This window comes from Solea senegalensis, unplaced genomic scaffold (genome assembly GCF_019176455.1).
Source record: "Solea senegalensis isolate Sse05_10M unplaced genomic scaffold, IFAPA_SoseM_1 scf7180000012729, whole genome shotgun sequence".
Lineage (NCBI taxonomy): Eukaryota > Metazoa > Chordata > Actinopteri > Pleuronectiformes > Soleidae > Solea > Solea senegalensis.
The window spans coordinates 857-16,559 of record NW_025320680.1 but is presented as its reverse complement, the minus strand read 5'-3'; the positions used below and the strand labels follow the sequence as shown (position 1 = coordinate 16,559).

The window sequence follows — 15,703 nt, the reverse complement described above, 5'->3', positions numbered from 1 at the left end:
CATAAGTAAAGGCTAACAACCATTAATTAGTGGTGTGACAGTCAGAGTTCATGTCAGCCTACCCTAACTGTGTTGGTTATTTGTTGGGCTCAGAATAAGAATAAGGTGTCAGGTTTCGTCAATATTCTCTCGGACTTGACAAACAAATGAGGCCAGAGATGTAGTCAGAAAGATGAGGAACAAAGTTTGACGTTGTTATGGGAAAATAAAAAAATTCAGTGCTTTGATGCTGAATAAAAGTCTTCCTTCCGTCTCTCTACCTTCATCTTACAGGCTCACCAGCTCGACCCCATCAAGCACTACCTGCGACTCAAGTTCCTGATTGAAAACAAAGTGCAATTCTACATCCCTAAACCAGAGGAGGACATATGCGACTTGGTATGAAACGACGTGACTTTGCTTCATATTGTTCCTCATTCGCTTGTCAGGAAGCAAAAAAAGGCCAGAAGAAGCACAGTGGGCTGAATACTGCAGTCATAAGACCATGCTGTGCGGAGAATTATTAATACATCTTGTGCTTTTATCCTTGATCTGATCTCGGATGTTATTTACACATAAATGTATTCATGATAATCCATGCTATGAAAATATTTGTAGTGACTTTTTAATGGAATCATGACTCGACACTTGCCGGAGCTGCTTTGTCTAGAAATACAGAAAGTTAATGGTGTGTTTCCGGGCTGTCAATAACCCGCCCACCAGAATATGAATAAGAGAGGCTATTGTTTTTCGTCATTTATATAACTTCTTTCTTTTTTATTCTCTGCAGCTCTACAAGGAAATTGAGCTCTTCTCCAAGATAACAAAAGTAATCCAGTTTGACAGGGATGAATCCTGCATGATCGGTTACGGTAGGAACATCCTTTTATTTTATTTTTATTTTTTTTTAATTATCCAATGTAGTTTCTTTAAGATTTATAATTATTGTCATTAATATGATTTTGATTTCTGTTGTGGAGTCCATGTCAGATTCCATGTGTGGTGCTATTATAGGACAAGCTAAAATTCGAACATTCCTATTTGTTCTGCACAAATCCATCTGTTTTATATAAGAGTCCTTTTCTCACCACTGTGTCTCCTCTGTTCCTCCTCCAGGTTTCTCCATTTCAGTGGTGGAGGAGGATGGAGTGCAGCAGCTCTACATCACTGATGTGAAGGCGGGTGGATTAGCCTTCGCCAAAGGTTCATTACCCCTCATTTCTATCAAATGAACTGCCCTCACAGACACAGTGTCACTGCACTGATGAGAATAAAACAGCATTAGCAGTCCCTCTGTATTATCACAAATGTTTTTTTTGAAAATGCTGCAGTTTTCCCTCGAGGTTAATGGGCATTTTTACAGTGTCAATTCAGAGATGCATTGGTGGATGTTTATTAAAACGGTAGGGGATGTTTCGGTGAAGACCACAGTTCTCAAGGACTTGCTATAATCATAACCTTGTTGGCCTTAGTGGAGGATGATTGTGAATAAAACCCACTGCAGCTTTTTCACATTGGCTATGTTAAACTTCAGGGATGGATAAATGATGTCGGCATATGCTGGAGTTTTTTAAACAGGAGGCAGAGCACATGGATACCAAATACCTATACCCACAACTAATGATTATTGGCGTCATTATTTACTCATATCTCCTCAATGAATTGGTTAATTATTAATTAATTGTTGAGAAATGATAAAACTAAATATTCAGGTATTCAGTTTATTGTCAAATGGTGAAAAGGATTATATATAACAATGACGTGTAAACAATGGTCCCTATAGTCTTGATCTTGATTCGTCTCGTAATCTTAATCAATATTGTAAGGGACATTTAATCAACACTGAAATTGAGATAAATTGTAAATCATCTCACCCAGTGCATGGAGGCCTGACGAGCAGTTCATTGAATCATAACCGATTCTGCTCCACAGGTCTAAATGCAGGGGACGAAATCCTCCAGCTGAATGGAAAAGCATCGCACAGTCTCAACTTCTCTGACATGAAGGCGGCGTTCTCGAAAGCGTCGCTGGCATTGACGGTCAACACCCTGCCTTCTGTGGACCGCCGTCAGCTGTGCTATGTGCCACCGCGCCGCTCCGATGAAGAGGAAGATCTCTACACGGACATCTTCTCCCAGAGTCAAGGTGAAACTAACAAGCAGTTGCAGTTCTTCAGAATGTTTTCGTTTCCCTTAAACTTCTAAAGCGACAATTGCAGAAATCTGACATGTAGCATTTACTGAAAGGTTTAACATCAAATCTCTTGCTCCCTAAAAATCATGTTGTGTATTTAAACTCTGCAGCTCTTTAATCACCTCATATTAAATACTAAATAAACAAGAGATAAATTAGACAAATCACAAGGTCTTATTTTTCTTTGAATGTTTACTTTCTGTGAAAGTAAACATTAAGTGTTTCTGGCTGAATGTTAAGTATGTTGCATCACCAGCTGCCACCAAATGACTGTTCCAATGTGAAGGATCCTTCAAACTGAATTTACATGGATGCTGGCTGTTAATCCTCAGTGCAGCAGACAGACCCACAATCCTTTGCACATGCTTGCTGGGCTTTGTAAAATGGCGAGAGACAGTGAAGCTAATAGAGCATTAGCCCAATATGTAATTTAATACCTTTTTCCAGTGTGTCTGATAAATTTAAATAAATGATATCAAAATAAAGGAGAACATGTAAATGTAAAGTATCAGTTGACATTAATACTCGGTTATAAACGGCTAACTTTAGCAGTAATGGCTATGTTTGATAGCAGACGTCGCTGGTTTAGCATGACAAATTACAGCTAATAGAAAAGAGTTTGCACACAGCATGGCTTCAGTGTTGGCTCAACTTTTCTTTCAGGTTGTTTCAAGGACGGCTGGTCATTAATTAGTCAGTGTCGCAGGTACGCACACTTGCTAGCCTGCTCAAATCATTCATTCCCATAATGCTAGAGAGCAAACTTGCCTTGTGTCTGTAGGCACACACTTGGAAGAATTCTTGAATTTGAGGAAGCACTTTTTGTCTTGCAAGTGTCCTGAGAGACGCCAGCTTCAGTTGTATAAATACAGTAAATAGACATTGTTTTAATTATAGAGCACAGCAGACTGTCAGGCATGGGCTGCAGCCCCTTTAATGGATAAGACTGATAAAACCAGTGTGTTTTATGTTGAGATCTTTATAAAAATGACATGGCGAGGACAGTATTTTCCCCCACGTGGCAAAATAATGTTAATCTGGGATACAATGTTAAATCATGCTCATGCATGTCTATATTTGTGTTTGCAGAGGAGATCCTGGACGACGGGGTGGGTCTGTTGTTGGAGAGCTCAGGAGACAGCCTGGACGACGACTCGGAGATATTCAGCGAGTTTGGTTGCAGCAAAGTATGAGCACCATCTATTTCAAGAGTCTGTTTAATTTAATATCAGTACAGTACATTTTTCATCCAATGCGTGGTTGGCTCCTCTGCTTGTTTTCATGTCCTTGTCCTTCACGCATCCTCCACAATTCACTGTTATTATAATGGAGCATTGGCTGCTTCACAACATCAGTAACCCCCTCACTTTCTCTAGTTAAGGAAAACAGAGCAGTGTTCATGTTCACATTAACCCTTGTGTTAATGCTCTGCTTTAGGTTTTTCCTTTTCTTGGCAAACGCCTGTTTTAGAATAATTAAGTGGCTTTATTTCCACCATTTTCATTTAAAGGCAGTGATTATTCAAATATAACCAAACACAGCCTGTGTAATGATTCATGATAATAATGTTATGGATAGGAGAAAAATCCGCTTAATGAATGTAATGAAAGTCTATGTAGCAGGTGTGTGTGTGGGTGGTGCCTTGTCTTGTGAAGCTCCCGTTCGTATTTTTGAACATTTTTCTTCCTTAGAAGAAGTCTTCTAGGTTTTTTCTGTGATTTGGCTGATAATGTGCTGTAAGTGTAAGCACTGTGAAATTCTTCAACGCTCAGAAATTAGTGAGGATCTAAGACTGTGTCTGAAATTTGGTAACGGCAAAAGTGTAATTGGTGATGGAGTTACTTTCACCAGAGAGTTCTTACTATCAGTAGTAGAACAGGTGTGTCTGAAGAAGAGTTTGATTTCATTTTGTGAGAAGTGAGATAGACTTCTCTGTCGCAACACTAAACACTAAACTATGTTGTTGTCAGAGCCAAAACACTGTTAATCTCCATTTCTCAGTTTTTGGGCTCCGAGTACTTGTTGTGAGAAGTGTTTGGCTTCAGTGCTGGTCATTCAGAGCAAGTACTTCTTCCCAGACTCACCACTTCAACTTTCATCTGCCACAGTGAGAACCAGTTCCTCTTCTCTGTCTCTTCTTTGTGCAGTGGCCTCACAACACTTTTTGCAATCACATCCACCCTGAGTGATTGAGTACAAGTGATTGTACTCTATACTAGAGCTACGGCCCTGTACCAGTCCCTGCCCAGGGGCCCACTGGCTCAAAATGTGTCCCAGCTTACACTGTGAGTTTGTGTGGGATGTGTGGGATTCTTTTAGACTAAATTAGTAAGTGACATACAGTACAGTGATGAGACTGCAGACTGTCACAGACTTCTCCTCTCACCCCTCTGTTTCCCAAGCATGTTGGATAACTACAGTGAACTTCACATACAAGAAAGGATCTCACTCTTATTGATTTGCATTGTAATCTTCTGTTTCAAATCATGAGAAGGCCACTCTGGCTGGTTTGTCTGTTCCGGCTGTTGTAGAGACAAGATTGCAGCCTCTGTAAAGTGAGGCCCTTGTTGAGAGTAGATGGCTAATTCTAAGGCTACGAAAACCAAGTGCATTTTATTTTAAAGTGATTATACACTTATATAAACACACTAATGGTAGTGTATTCAATTTATGCCAATAAACCCTCCTAAGTGTTACATATTGGACCATTAAATTGTGAACGTCTTGGGAGCTTTCCCTCTTTTCCCCTCAGGACCCAAATTGCAGTCACAACTTTACCAAATCACCGTCGGTAATTGAATTTATTTAGCTTTTTTGTCATGGAGTCTGTACTTAATGGAAAAGAAGGAAATTATTAACTGTAGGAAGGGGACACAGGAAATCCTGACAGCTGTTGCTGACCAGTGCTGGAATCTACTCAGAGATCAGGAACATCTAAATGTGTCTGTAGCTGCCGTTTCTTTTCCTTGACTGCTCTGAGCAAGGGCATTTTCTTGGCACGTGGAAATATCACAGGGAGCACCAGCTTCATTTGATCTGTTATTTACATTCAAATACATTTTTGAATGTAAATACGTACTTGCACACATCCCATTCTCTTCCTGGAAAACCTCCGGCATCATTTTACTTCCATGCTTATCCTCGTGCAGCTCCCCTTTCCCCCCCATCATTCTCCCACTGTTCCTGAAATTCTACATTTATATTCTGCTGCGGTCTGGCTCGTGCAGCCAATCCTGCTCCACTGCATTCTTGAGGAGGAGACTGCTCCTGCCTTCTCCTCCTGCTCCTTTGCTCCCTCTCTCTCTCTCTCCCTGGTCCGGAGGATTATCAAGACTGATTTACAATGCTGCTGGAGTTGGCCAGATCTTCACACTCACACTGTGTGCCTGAGTTGACACAGCATGTAGTGCAGAAAGAGAAAAAACGGCAGAATACCAGAAACAGAACTACAGCAGACTCGGAAGGGGAGTTGGAAGGCTGCATGTGCTCGTGGGCGGAGAGGAGGAGGCAGAGCAGCTTCACTCATCCTTCATCACAAGCGCCACAGCACCTTCTTTCTTTTTTTCAAAACAGAAGAAGGACGAAAGGAATGAGAAATGAGTTGGAGAGGCACAGTGTAGAGCTGACCCTTTTCCAAGCTTGGAGTCTCATCCTTTCTGGTACATTATCTACCATCTGTCCACCTGCACGTGACTATGTCCATGCTGAAGTGGAGCAAGCATACCAAGCGCTCCTCAGACTCCATCTATGATGTGCTTCATCTGGTGAGATTCCTTCTCTTTATCACTTTTCTTGACCTGGTTTGGTTATTTCGTTTCTGCAGCCATGGTTGTTGGTTTGCTGCTGCTGTGATATTTTTTTTTTTTTGTTTTGTTTTACTGAGAGTAAACCACAGTGTTTGTTTCACACCTCCCCTGGCTGCTACAGGCAGACAACAGGAAGCAGTGACTCACCGCTGTGATGCAGACTTGCCCCCAGAATCGCTGTAGTACTTTACAGGATGCCAAAAAAAAGACATGTGCATGTATGAGCGTTTTGCGGGCTTGACCCCACATGACTGGGACGCTTCTGTAACGATCTTCACAAAGAGTTTTCTCTCTTGGCACCTTGAGCTGTGATCCGAGTTTTATCGCACATTCAGAGCACTTCTTTGCTCCATTATCTGTGCTTTTTTTGGTTGGTTGAGGATGGAAATGTCTCATCTCAGTGTTGCAATGAATGTCTCTCTTATCTACATATCGTTCTTTTCATGTGATGTTGAGGAATCGTCCCCCCTCCTGTTCTTTCTTTTTTTTTCTCCTCCCCGGCCATGTCATGATGATGATCATGACTGATGTCTGTAAACAACGATTAGCTCGGTTGATAAAGCAGTTATTCTATGGCATTGGGTACTGCAGAAACCAAAACAGACCGACCGATGTTGTGGCTGCAACTGGAGCGGAGTTCGCTCCATCTTCTTTTTGCCAGATTGTCTCATGACGATTTGTATTTGTGTAAAACACACCATTAGCCACCAGTTAAAATGCAAACCTCCAGCCAGATCACTATGGTTTCCTACCAGGGTACACTGTTTTTTTTGACTGGAGTCATTAAAAACTATGAAAGGTTTAAGGCATTAAAGGCCTTAAGCTAAATCCCCAGAAATATCCATTCTTACATTTTTAAACTACGCTGCACTCACTAACAAACATATTGACTAAAACATTGATGTTGTCAGCACTGACCTTTGACAAGCTTTATAACGTCTTACTGCTTTTTTAACAACACAGCACGATGCTTGACCGAGATGTCGTGCCTCACATGTGAATGTGTCCGTCTGTCTGATTGGATAACAATTGACACTGGCAAAGCTGCATGAGAAAATGTGACTGTCACAATGTCCTCTCCTCAATCTGCCAGTATTTTGCCTTCTCCTCATCATATTACAATTGAAGAAAGGGAAATGCAGCTCAACTATGGTTGCACAAAATGTCTCAAACGTTGTTGTTTTGATGTTCTCAGATGTTGAAATGGGCGATGGAGCAGTAGCCTCAAACTTTAATTAAGATTTATTTTAAATCGGAAACTGATAACGTTCCATCTTCTGTGGCTGTGTGGAAGCTATATCATTACTCTTTTCCCAGAGGAGCCTCTAGGTGTGACGGGATAAATTGCGTCAAGTCTGGAGTATAAAAATTGTTATGTGACCAACTGGAGAGACCTCGGCTCTCTCCTCAGCAGTGCAAGTGCTTATATGGCCGTAACCGTTTGTTCTCAGTGACTTTCTCCATTAACTTTTATGTATCATATACAGATAAATGAAAACATAAAATGAAATAAGCATGGTGTAAAATGAGTTTTCTCTTTGTGCTGGCTCAAGGCATGTGACGTTTCTCTTTTGTTTGCGGTCATGTTAAAGGTAAACTCCCTTTTATTGTTATGGCGTTAGCTGTAGGATGCTGCACACAAAGTATCAGTTTATCTATGTAGGCTGTTTCTGAGTGGGATCTATATTTGTCCTAAATGATAGTCCACAGCACATCATGGCCTGGTCTCCACAGCAACCCCTAGTGTGTGTGGCTGGCTGGCCTTGGTTTGTGTGTGTGTGTGTATATTTTGATTCTTTGAAAGAGATTAATCATTACACAGAGGAAAAAATACCAGAAAAAAGAGGCATGTGGGTGAGAGCAAGAGAGAGCGAGAGAGGTGGGTAGTCATTGTTATGATAGACTGAAAATAGACCAAATCAGTGCAAGCCACTTTTTTTTTTTTTTTTTAGAACTGCCTCTTTCCAGGCTCACTCTCTGCACAGTCATGAGACTACGCACATCAGCAGGTAGAAAGTGACACCTGCAAGTCAATATTTGAGGTGCTGATTGGTCTATATTATTCGGATAAGTTGGAGTAACATGATTAAATCTCCTTTTTCTGACCCTCTTCCTTTTTATGCTTTTGCAGAGCACGGAGCAGGTCGCCGCTTTCTGCCGCAGTCTCCATGACATGAATCCCTCGGAGTGCGTGTCCTCGTCGCCGAGCCCGGACTCACCCTTCCCACCTCCTGCGACTCTTCGGCAGCTCTCCGATGCCGACAAGCTCCGCAAAGTCATCTGCGAGCTTGTGGAGACTGAACGGACCTATGTTAAAGTCAGTACCACTCGTCTTAGTTGTACGAGGCAGATGGTTTTTAAATGCGTGTGGGTGTGTGTGTGTGTGTGTTCCCTCTGTCCATCGATCTGCCTTTTCTGTCTGCCATGGGTTGTATTAGCTGTTACACATTACCTATTCCACATACCCAATCCATATTTGTCTGTGTCCCAGGAGGCATGAGGGGACACAGCTGTGCCCTTGCCTGGATATTGCCTGCCTGTTATAATGTGGCTCAGTATAATAACTGGGTTAGAGAAGGGATATAAAGGGATGATGTCAAGGCCATCTAAAATACTATACCTCATAACCGGGGGGGGCACAAATGTATTTATTATGGAAATCCTATTGTGCATGATTGATGGTGGATTGTGCAGTACTTTCTGGTGGAGTTGGGTTGGTGGATGTTTGTTCCAATTACCCTGATGCTAACATGTGGCGCAGGTTATGTGGACTGTGGTTATAAAGGACTCACTGGGACCTGCAGCTAAAGAAAATACAGAGATTCAAGCTCCAAAGAATGACTTTTACTCTGAAATAACATCAGTAAAATAATGTTACAATGGTTACTTATTTTAAGTTTTATGCTAGTAACTAAATTTGCTAAATACTGTGAACCAGATATTTATCAAATTTGTGTTTGTAACTAAGTTTATTAACTTTATTAGTGTGTTAGTTTGAAACCAGACCTTTACAATAAATGTTTATATTCATCTTAAGTAACCAATGATGGTCTAATGTTTGTTTTAAGATACTTTTATAACTTCCTTCAAGGGAAGTTCATGATTTGAACTGAACATCTCCTTTGTGATCAATACATATTAAGTTAGCCCATGATTTTTAAATTGACAATTCAAAATGAATAAAAGTGCAGTGCATTGTTTTATTGGGTCACCAGTCATCTGTCTCTAGAGAACGTCTGGTAAATTGTCTGATTTACTTTTTAAAGGGCTGCTAATTAATCTTATGGGCTCGAAGTCAACTGTTGCCATCGACATTTATTTAATTGGGTTTCCATGTTGCTTCCTTGCCTTTAAAGTTCAAACAGAAAGGCCAGCTCCACTGATTTTGTAGGGACTCACTGTTTTGTTTTGAAGCAGCACTGCATGTTTTTCACAAATCTCACAAAAGCCACTTATACCCTTGCAGGATCTCAATTGCCTCATTGGAAGATATTTGACTCCACTGCAGAAGGAGACCTTTCTCACTCAGGATGAGGTATGTGAAATGCTGTGAGCCATTGAGTGGTTGTTGGCTTTTAAATGCCAGAAATGTTCAAATGTTTTAGGAGACGTTGGTTACATAATTATGTAAATATTAGTCGATGGTGGTGAGTTTTGGGGCTGTTTATAAAAACAAATAGATGTTTTATTCATATTTGGAAAATTAGATTCATTAGTCTCTACTCCAGTTAAGCATCTCCATGTTCTTATATCAAGGGACTACTGTTGAAATTATCCAGACTTACATGCTCTTCTTCTCCAGCTGGATGTACTCTTTGGGAACTTGCCCGAAATGGTGGAATTCCAAGTCGAGTTTCTCAAGACCCTGGAAGATGGAACTCGACTGGTTCCAGATCTGGAGAAGCTGGAGAGAGTGGACCAGTTTAAGGTGTGTTCTGTCAAAAATAGATGACCATTAATGACCTCTTAAACTACAAGTTGGGTAACCTCTCTTCCCCCTTTCACAGAAAATCCTCTTCTCCCTTGGTGGCTCTTTCCTGTACTATGCAGACCGCTTTAAAATCTACAGTGCTTTCTGCGCCAGCCACACCAAAGTCCCAAAGGTCCTCGTTAAGGGTGAGTCAATGTGCTTTTGGGTCAACATTCCTTCTTGGGTCAAAGGAGAGGATGCATTTATCCATCAGCTATCTGCCATATTCTGCAAGGCTCCATAAATTAACTCCACAGAGCTGTCGGCGAGATTGTTGTCCGTTTGACCCCACATACTTTCAAGCTGAAGGCTCCTAGGGCTAAAAAGCCACATCTGACATATAATTAGCAGCGCTGAACAGTTTGTTCTCTTGCAAGTACATCCTCTACCTTTAGCAGCCAAGTGGATGGCTCCTCATAGATGCAAAGACGGTTCTCTGAAAAGCAGTCTTAGTCACTGACTATTTCATTAACCACTAACTAATAACCTAAGGAAGTTGTCATTGGTTAATTATTGTTTCAGTGTTTATGACAGGATGACCAACACATAATCTAAAAACTGTTGGATAACTTAACCAAACCTAGGACAGTTTTGAATTGGCAGAATCCATTGTGAATTACAGATTATAAACAAAACCACCTTCAGTCCTTCATACGGTCAACATCAATTATGTTAGTAGAAAGACTTGTTGATGCCTTGGGTTAAGTGGTCTTTATCAATCATTTCAGCCAAAACGGACCCCGATTTCAAGGCCTTCCTGGATGAGCGCAACCCGAAGCAGCAGCACTCTTCCACCCTGGAATCGTACCTAATCAAACCCATCCAGCGGGTGCTGAAGTATCCGCTTCTGCTGAAGGAGCTCTACTCGCTCACAGACCCAGACAGCGAGGAACACTACCACCTGGATGGTAAGACCCAGTCACACGGCAGGCTGAGAAGATTAAATGAATTTGACAGAAGAAAACACACCGCATTTACCTCTGATCGTGTTGTTTGCAGTTGCCATGAAAGCCATGAACAAAGTCGCCAGCCACATCAATGAGATGCAGAAGATCCATGAGGAGTTTGGGGCTGTGTTTGATCAGCTCATCACTGAACAAAGTGGCGAAAAGAAAGAGGTATGTTTGATTCCCCAAACACACAGAAGTTGTCATATTTCTGATGGCGCACTGGGGGAGAGGAAGCATTCCAGAGCTAGTTGAAATCCATAAAGCACAATTTATAAAATAAAGCACCATCTCACCTTAACTACTGAAAAAAATCCCCAAAAATCAACATGTAACTCACAATCAGTTTGAGCCCTGATGTGTGTGAGTGATGGGCACAGTTAATAACAGTTATAAACGCCCAGTCTTCTGTGGAGCTTTGTTTTGATTTGATACTGGAAAATAAATTCCTTTGAGAGATGTAATTTAAGTTTGACATTTCAGTAGAATTGCCAACTAATGTAGATGTTGAACATGTTATCACGCTGTTTTTTCCAGGTTGCCGATTTGTCCATGGGTGACTTGTTACTTCACACCAGTGTGACCTGGATCAATCCTCCTGCCTCCTTAGGAAAATGGAAGAAAGAGCCTCAAATGGCCACATTTGGTATGTCACCGACGAGTACTCGTGTTTTGTCAACTGCACATTTAACATTTTGATTTGACAACCTCTGAGATAACTGACGTTTTCCCCACATTTGCCTTTCAGTGTTTAAGACTGCAGTTGTCTTCGTGTGCAAGGACGGGTCCAAGCATAAGAAGAAAATGGTAGGTTTTCAACACCCAATTCCATTTAAGATCTTTATTTTGCATGTGTCAGTGAAAAAAGCAGCCTTAAAAAGCTGATTAGATCTTAATGCGTCTCATTTCACAAGCATAGTTTCATAGGGTGAAATAAATGTGATCTATTTGATTGCAGGGTGGCTCCCATCGAGTCTCCGTGTCTGCAGATGAAAAAGACCCTTTCCGATTCCGTCACATGATCCCGACTGATGCCCTTCAAGTCAGATCCTTATCTAATACAGGTAAGTGTCAAAATGATTAAAAAAAAAAAAAGAAAAAAGTTATGGCTCAAAATAATGTTGTACGCGCTCAAGTCCCAGAATAAGTTCCTAAAAATGAACATGTCCATTTCTTTCTCAGATGGCGAGAGCTCTGCCGTGTGTGAGATTGTCCACATAAGGTCCGAGTCGGAGGGACGGCCAGAGAGAGCTTTTCAGCTGTGCTGCAGGTGAGGATCTCCGCTAATGGAGGCTGCAGAGTAAAGCTTCTGTGTCACTGATAAAGGTCCCATGGGCTGTTGGTATCTACAGCGTGACAGACTGATAGCGTCCCTTTCTCTTTCTCCCACAGCTCTCCAGAGAGTAGAAAAGACTTTCTGAAAACGGTCCATTCAGTCTTGAGGGAAAAGCACCGCCGGCAGCTCCTGAAAACCGAGAGTTTACCCCTCAACCAGCAGTACGTGCCCTTTGGAGGAAAGCGTCTCTGTGCCCTGAAGGGAGCCCGTCCCACCATAAATAGAGCAGGTAAATGCCATCAGCTGCATTCACCCTATAGATGTCCCAGTTCTGATATTGCTCCTTCTTACTGTATCTGTCTCAGATAAGATTCTTTGGTGTATTGTGAAGAAAGATGGGCATTATTGGTTTTGACCACATTTATAGATCTTTACACCTGGCATTAGAATGCGTTTTCTGTGATCAGATAGTGATCAATGTCATCTACATCATTTACATCACCTCCCCCTCTGTGTGCTGCCATGACAACAACGTTTGCCCGCTATTGTATGGACTCCTTGCTTTAAAAAAAGGCAGACGAAAGCAGAGTAGACCGCTTTTGACGCTGCTGTAACGTTAGCTGTGCTCGGGAACCACCAAGTACCTCCGCTTCGCTCAATTGTTGCGGGTGGAGCAGAGACGCATCGCATTTACACTTCTGCTCAATCTGGTCTAGTCTCCGACCACCTCCCGAAGTAGTTTCGCAGATCGGATGACAATCCGTCCTCGGGTGAATTTACACCTGTACTTATAAGTGGTCAGGCGTGATCCGATTGCAATCTGATCACAGAAAATGCATTTTAATGTCAGGTGTAAAAGGTGGCTTTTCAGTTTAGGCTGCTGTAGAATCATGGTGGCCTCTATAAAGCAAGGCCCTTGCCTAAAGTTTATGTATAAAGCTCATTCTAAAACTACATAAACTAAATTTATACATACTTATGTTCAGCATTTAACCCTCTTAAATGTTTAAACTGGACCTTTTTAAGACAAGATAGTCCTTTATTTGTCCCGCAGTGGGGAAATGTACATTGTTACAGCAGCAAAGACAGTAAAGATAAAGATAATAAATAATAACCATGCATTACCAAGAAATGTACAATACATAAAGATATTAACTCTAAGACTATAAAAAATTAGTTAAAATAGAATGTAGATTGTACATTATAGACAGTTTTGCAGAATATACACAGTATATATATTTATATATTTACATTATAAATAAGCAAAGGTTGAATATACCCATAGATATATATAGTATATTGCACTTATATACTTATAATACAAATTTAGACAACTTTACAAATCAAAAAGTAAAAAACTCTGTCAAACATGTGAAAAATAAACACTACTTGTTTCATTATATTATTAAGTGATGCTCATAATTTCTACTCTTTGCAGCATCTGCTCCGACCAGGACTCTGGGCAGAAGGAAGCTCGTGCGCAACCGCTTTACAATCGACACAGATATTGTTTTTGATGTCGAACCTGAACAAGACTCCCCAAAGGAATTCGACTCGGATCCACTGCAGCAGGAGGAGGAAAAACAAGATCAGCAGCAGCCCGAGTTGGCAGGTGACACGGATCGCTGGGTGGAGGAACAATTCGACCTCGAGGACTATGAGGAGCGAGAGGAGGTGAAGGAGACGGACATCCTGAGCGACGACGACGACGACGGCGAGTTCTGTCAGACACCCGGAGCGTCATCTGCTGAGGCCGACCTGGAGGCCCCCGTCATGGCTCTGTCCTTGGAAAGCGAGGACACGGAAGAAAGCGAGAGCCTCAAGTCTCCAACAGATGACCCCGCGACTCATAATATGAAGCAGAGCAGTGTAAGCAGTGACAACGTGGAGGATCAAAAGCAATTGGAGGAAGATGAGATTTGGATAAGGAGGAATAAATCCATTTCATCCCCAGACTCTGAGATAAATGCTTGAAGCTCTCCAACAAAAAAAAGGAAAAAAACAAGTTTTATCAGCTTTACATGGGGCTCCATAGAGATCAGCCTTCACCAACAATGCATGAGCATTGACGTATTATGTCAAAAAGCTAGTAGACGATTAATATCCTTCCTTACCTTACTTTTTGCCGTCTGCTTTTTGTACAGGTAAGATCACGAGTGGAGCAATACAGGACTCTAGAGCGCGGGAATGTTTTCCCAAATCAAATGCTGTTACACGCAGGTAAAGTGTAAAAGCTTCGAGAGATGAACTAATGGTACAATCATGGAATTTAATCAGTGGCTTTGATCGGCATGGTTTGCACATTTGGGCAGCATTCTGTAGTCCTGCCTGCTGTTGCCAAATCTGGGTATTGTAAGAACATTAATAACCGTTTTGTCTGTGTGACTCAGAGATATTATTGTTATTATTATTATAGTTAAGGGCTGATTTGCCCTTAAATAAATAGAATAAATTAAAGGGACAGTTGTGCCGTTGCATTGTTTACTTTACTTGTACATTTTCACCTGGATATACACTGATGTGTTTTGGGGGAACACGCTCCTTATTATGTATTATATTATTATGAGCTTTTGTTTTACAGACTTATCTTTCAAAGTGCTTTTGTTTTCCTGTTAAATATAATGGTGAAGTTCTGTAATAGACCCCTTGTGACAAAGGCAAGGGGATTTTTAATTTGTTTTAACTTAACATAATCCTGTTTTACTTGAATCTGCATTTGCTGTTTCATGTTATTTACTGTGAACCATTTCCTCCCCTTTCACTCTACAGTATTGCCATTCAAAGACTATTATTTTCATTAACATTTCATGTGCGCACACTCTGTCGTAGAGAATTTGCACATCAGTTACTTTAAAAAGGTCTTATGTTTTCAGAACAATTGTTTCCTGGTAATGGATTACAAAGCAATGATTTTTTTTTTTTTTAATAAAAAATATTTATTCATTTGTAAATTTATTTGTCAGAAAAACACAAGTCATTTATTCCCCCACAAAGAACGTCCAAATGTGCTCAAGCAATCAAGGGGAAAGACTTGCATAAAGAGAGAGAAGTCATACTTGTAAACGACTCATTGTGCGACTAAGACTGCATTTTTATTACTGTGTGTATATATAGAAAAATGTATTGATATCACAATAAATACAGTTGTTTCCTACTTGTAGTTCAAGGCCCCTTCTTTGGAGTGAAGTATTAGTTTTTGTGTTTTTTCTAACTCGTTCCTGTTTGGGAGGAAAGTGAATGCATCTCAAAGTAATGCAGAGAAATAATGTGATTGCAAAAAACTCAAATAAAACTAGAAAAGACATATTGAGTTAAACTAATGGGGCAATAACTACAGACAAGGATATTTGTAGTACACAAATGTGTTCCGTCCATATTTCTTGTGAAGTGAAAAAATGAAAGTAAACAGCTAAAAAAATATGAATATATTAAAATCTAACATATCGAACTGCTGACTCAATGTCTACATTCATCTAAGGATGAGTCATACATCCACATAATATAAAATGTGGTCCAATTAGTCAGTTGAACA

At 40.8% G+C, this 15,703-nt stretch overlaps 1 protein-coding gene across 5 annotated transcripts in view; it reads left to right on the top strand.

Moving 5' to 3' along the window:
- Positions 1–15,325, top strand: part of LOC122759969 (rho guanine nucleotide exchange factor TIAM1-like) — a 47,561-nt gene extending 32,236 nt beyond the window's left edge. For 3 of the 5 annotated variants that reach the window (XM_044015000.1, XM_044014998.1, XM_044014999.1), the window contains 17 exons: positions 274–378; positions 770–851; positions 1,096–1,182; positions 1,912–2,124; positions 3,262–3,359; positions 8,110–8,295; positions 9,445–9,513; positions 9,781–9,906; positions 9,986–10,094; positions 10,677–10,856; positions 10,948–11,066; positions 11,433–11,541; positions 11,644–11,702; positions 11,854–11,959; positions 12,078–12,165; positions 12,288–12,460; positions 13,610–15,325. In XM_044015000.1, the coding sequence (XP_043870935.1) occupies positions 274–378; positions 770–851; positions 1,096–1,182; positions 1,912–2,124; positions 3,262–3,359; positions 8,110–8,295; positions 9,445–9,513; positions 9,781–9,906; positions 9,986–10,094; positions 10,677–10,856; positions 10,948–11,066; positions 11,433–11,541; positions 11,644–11,702; positions 11,854–11,959; positions 12,078–12,165; positions 12,288–12,460; positions 13,610–14,145 (2,445 nt within the window). In that variant the 3' untranslated portion in view covers positions 14,146–15,325. Of the gene's footprint in view, positions 1–273; positions 379–769; positions 852–1,095; positions 1,183–1,911; positions 2,125–3,261; positions 3,360–7,948; positions 8,021–8,109; positions 8,296–9,444; positions 9,514–9,780; positions 9,907–9,985; positions 10,095–10,676; positions 10,857–10,947; positions 11,067–11,432; positions 11,542–11,643; positions 11,703–11,853; positions 11,960–12,077; positions 12,166–12,287; positions 12,461–13,609 lie in introns of those variants that run through there. The other 2 variants (XM_044015002.1, XM_044015001.1) reach the window with 2 other exon arrangements.
- Positions 15,326–15,703: the final 378 nt, after the last annotated feature.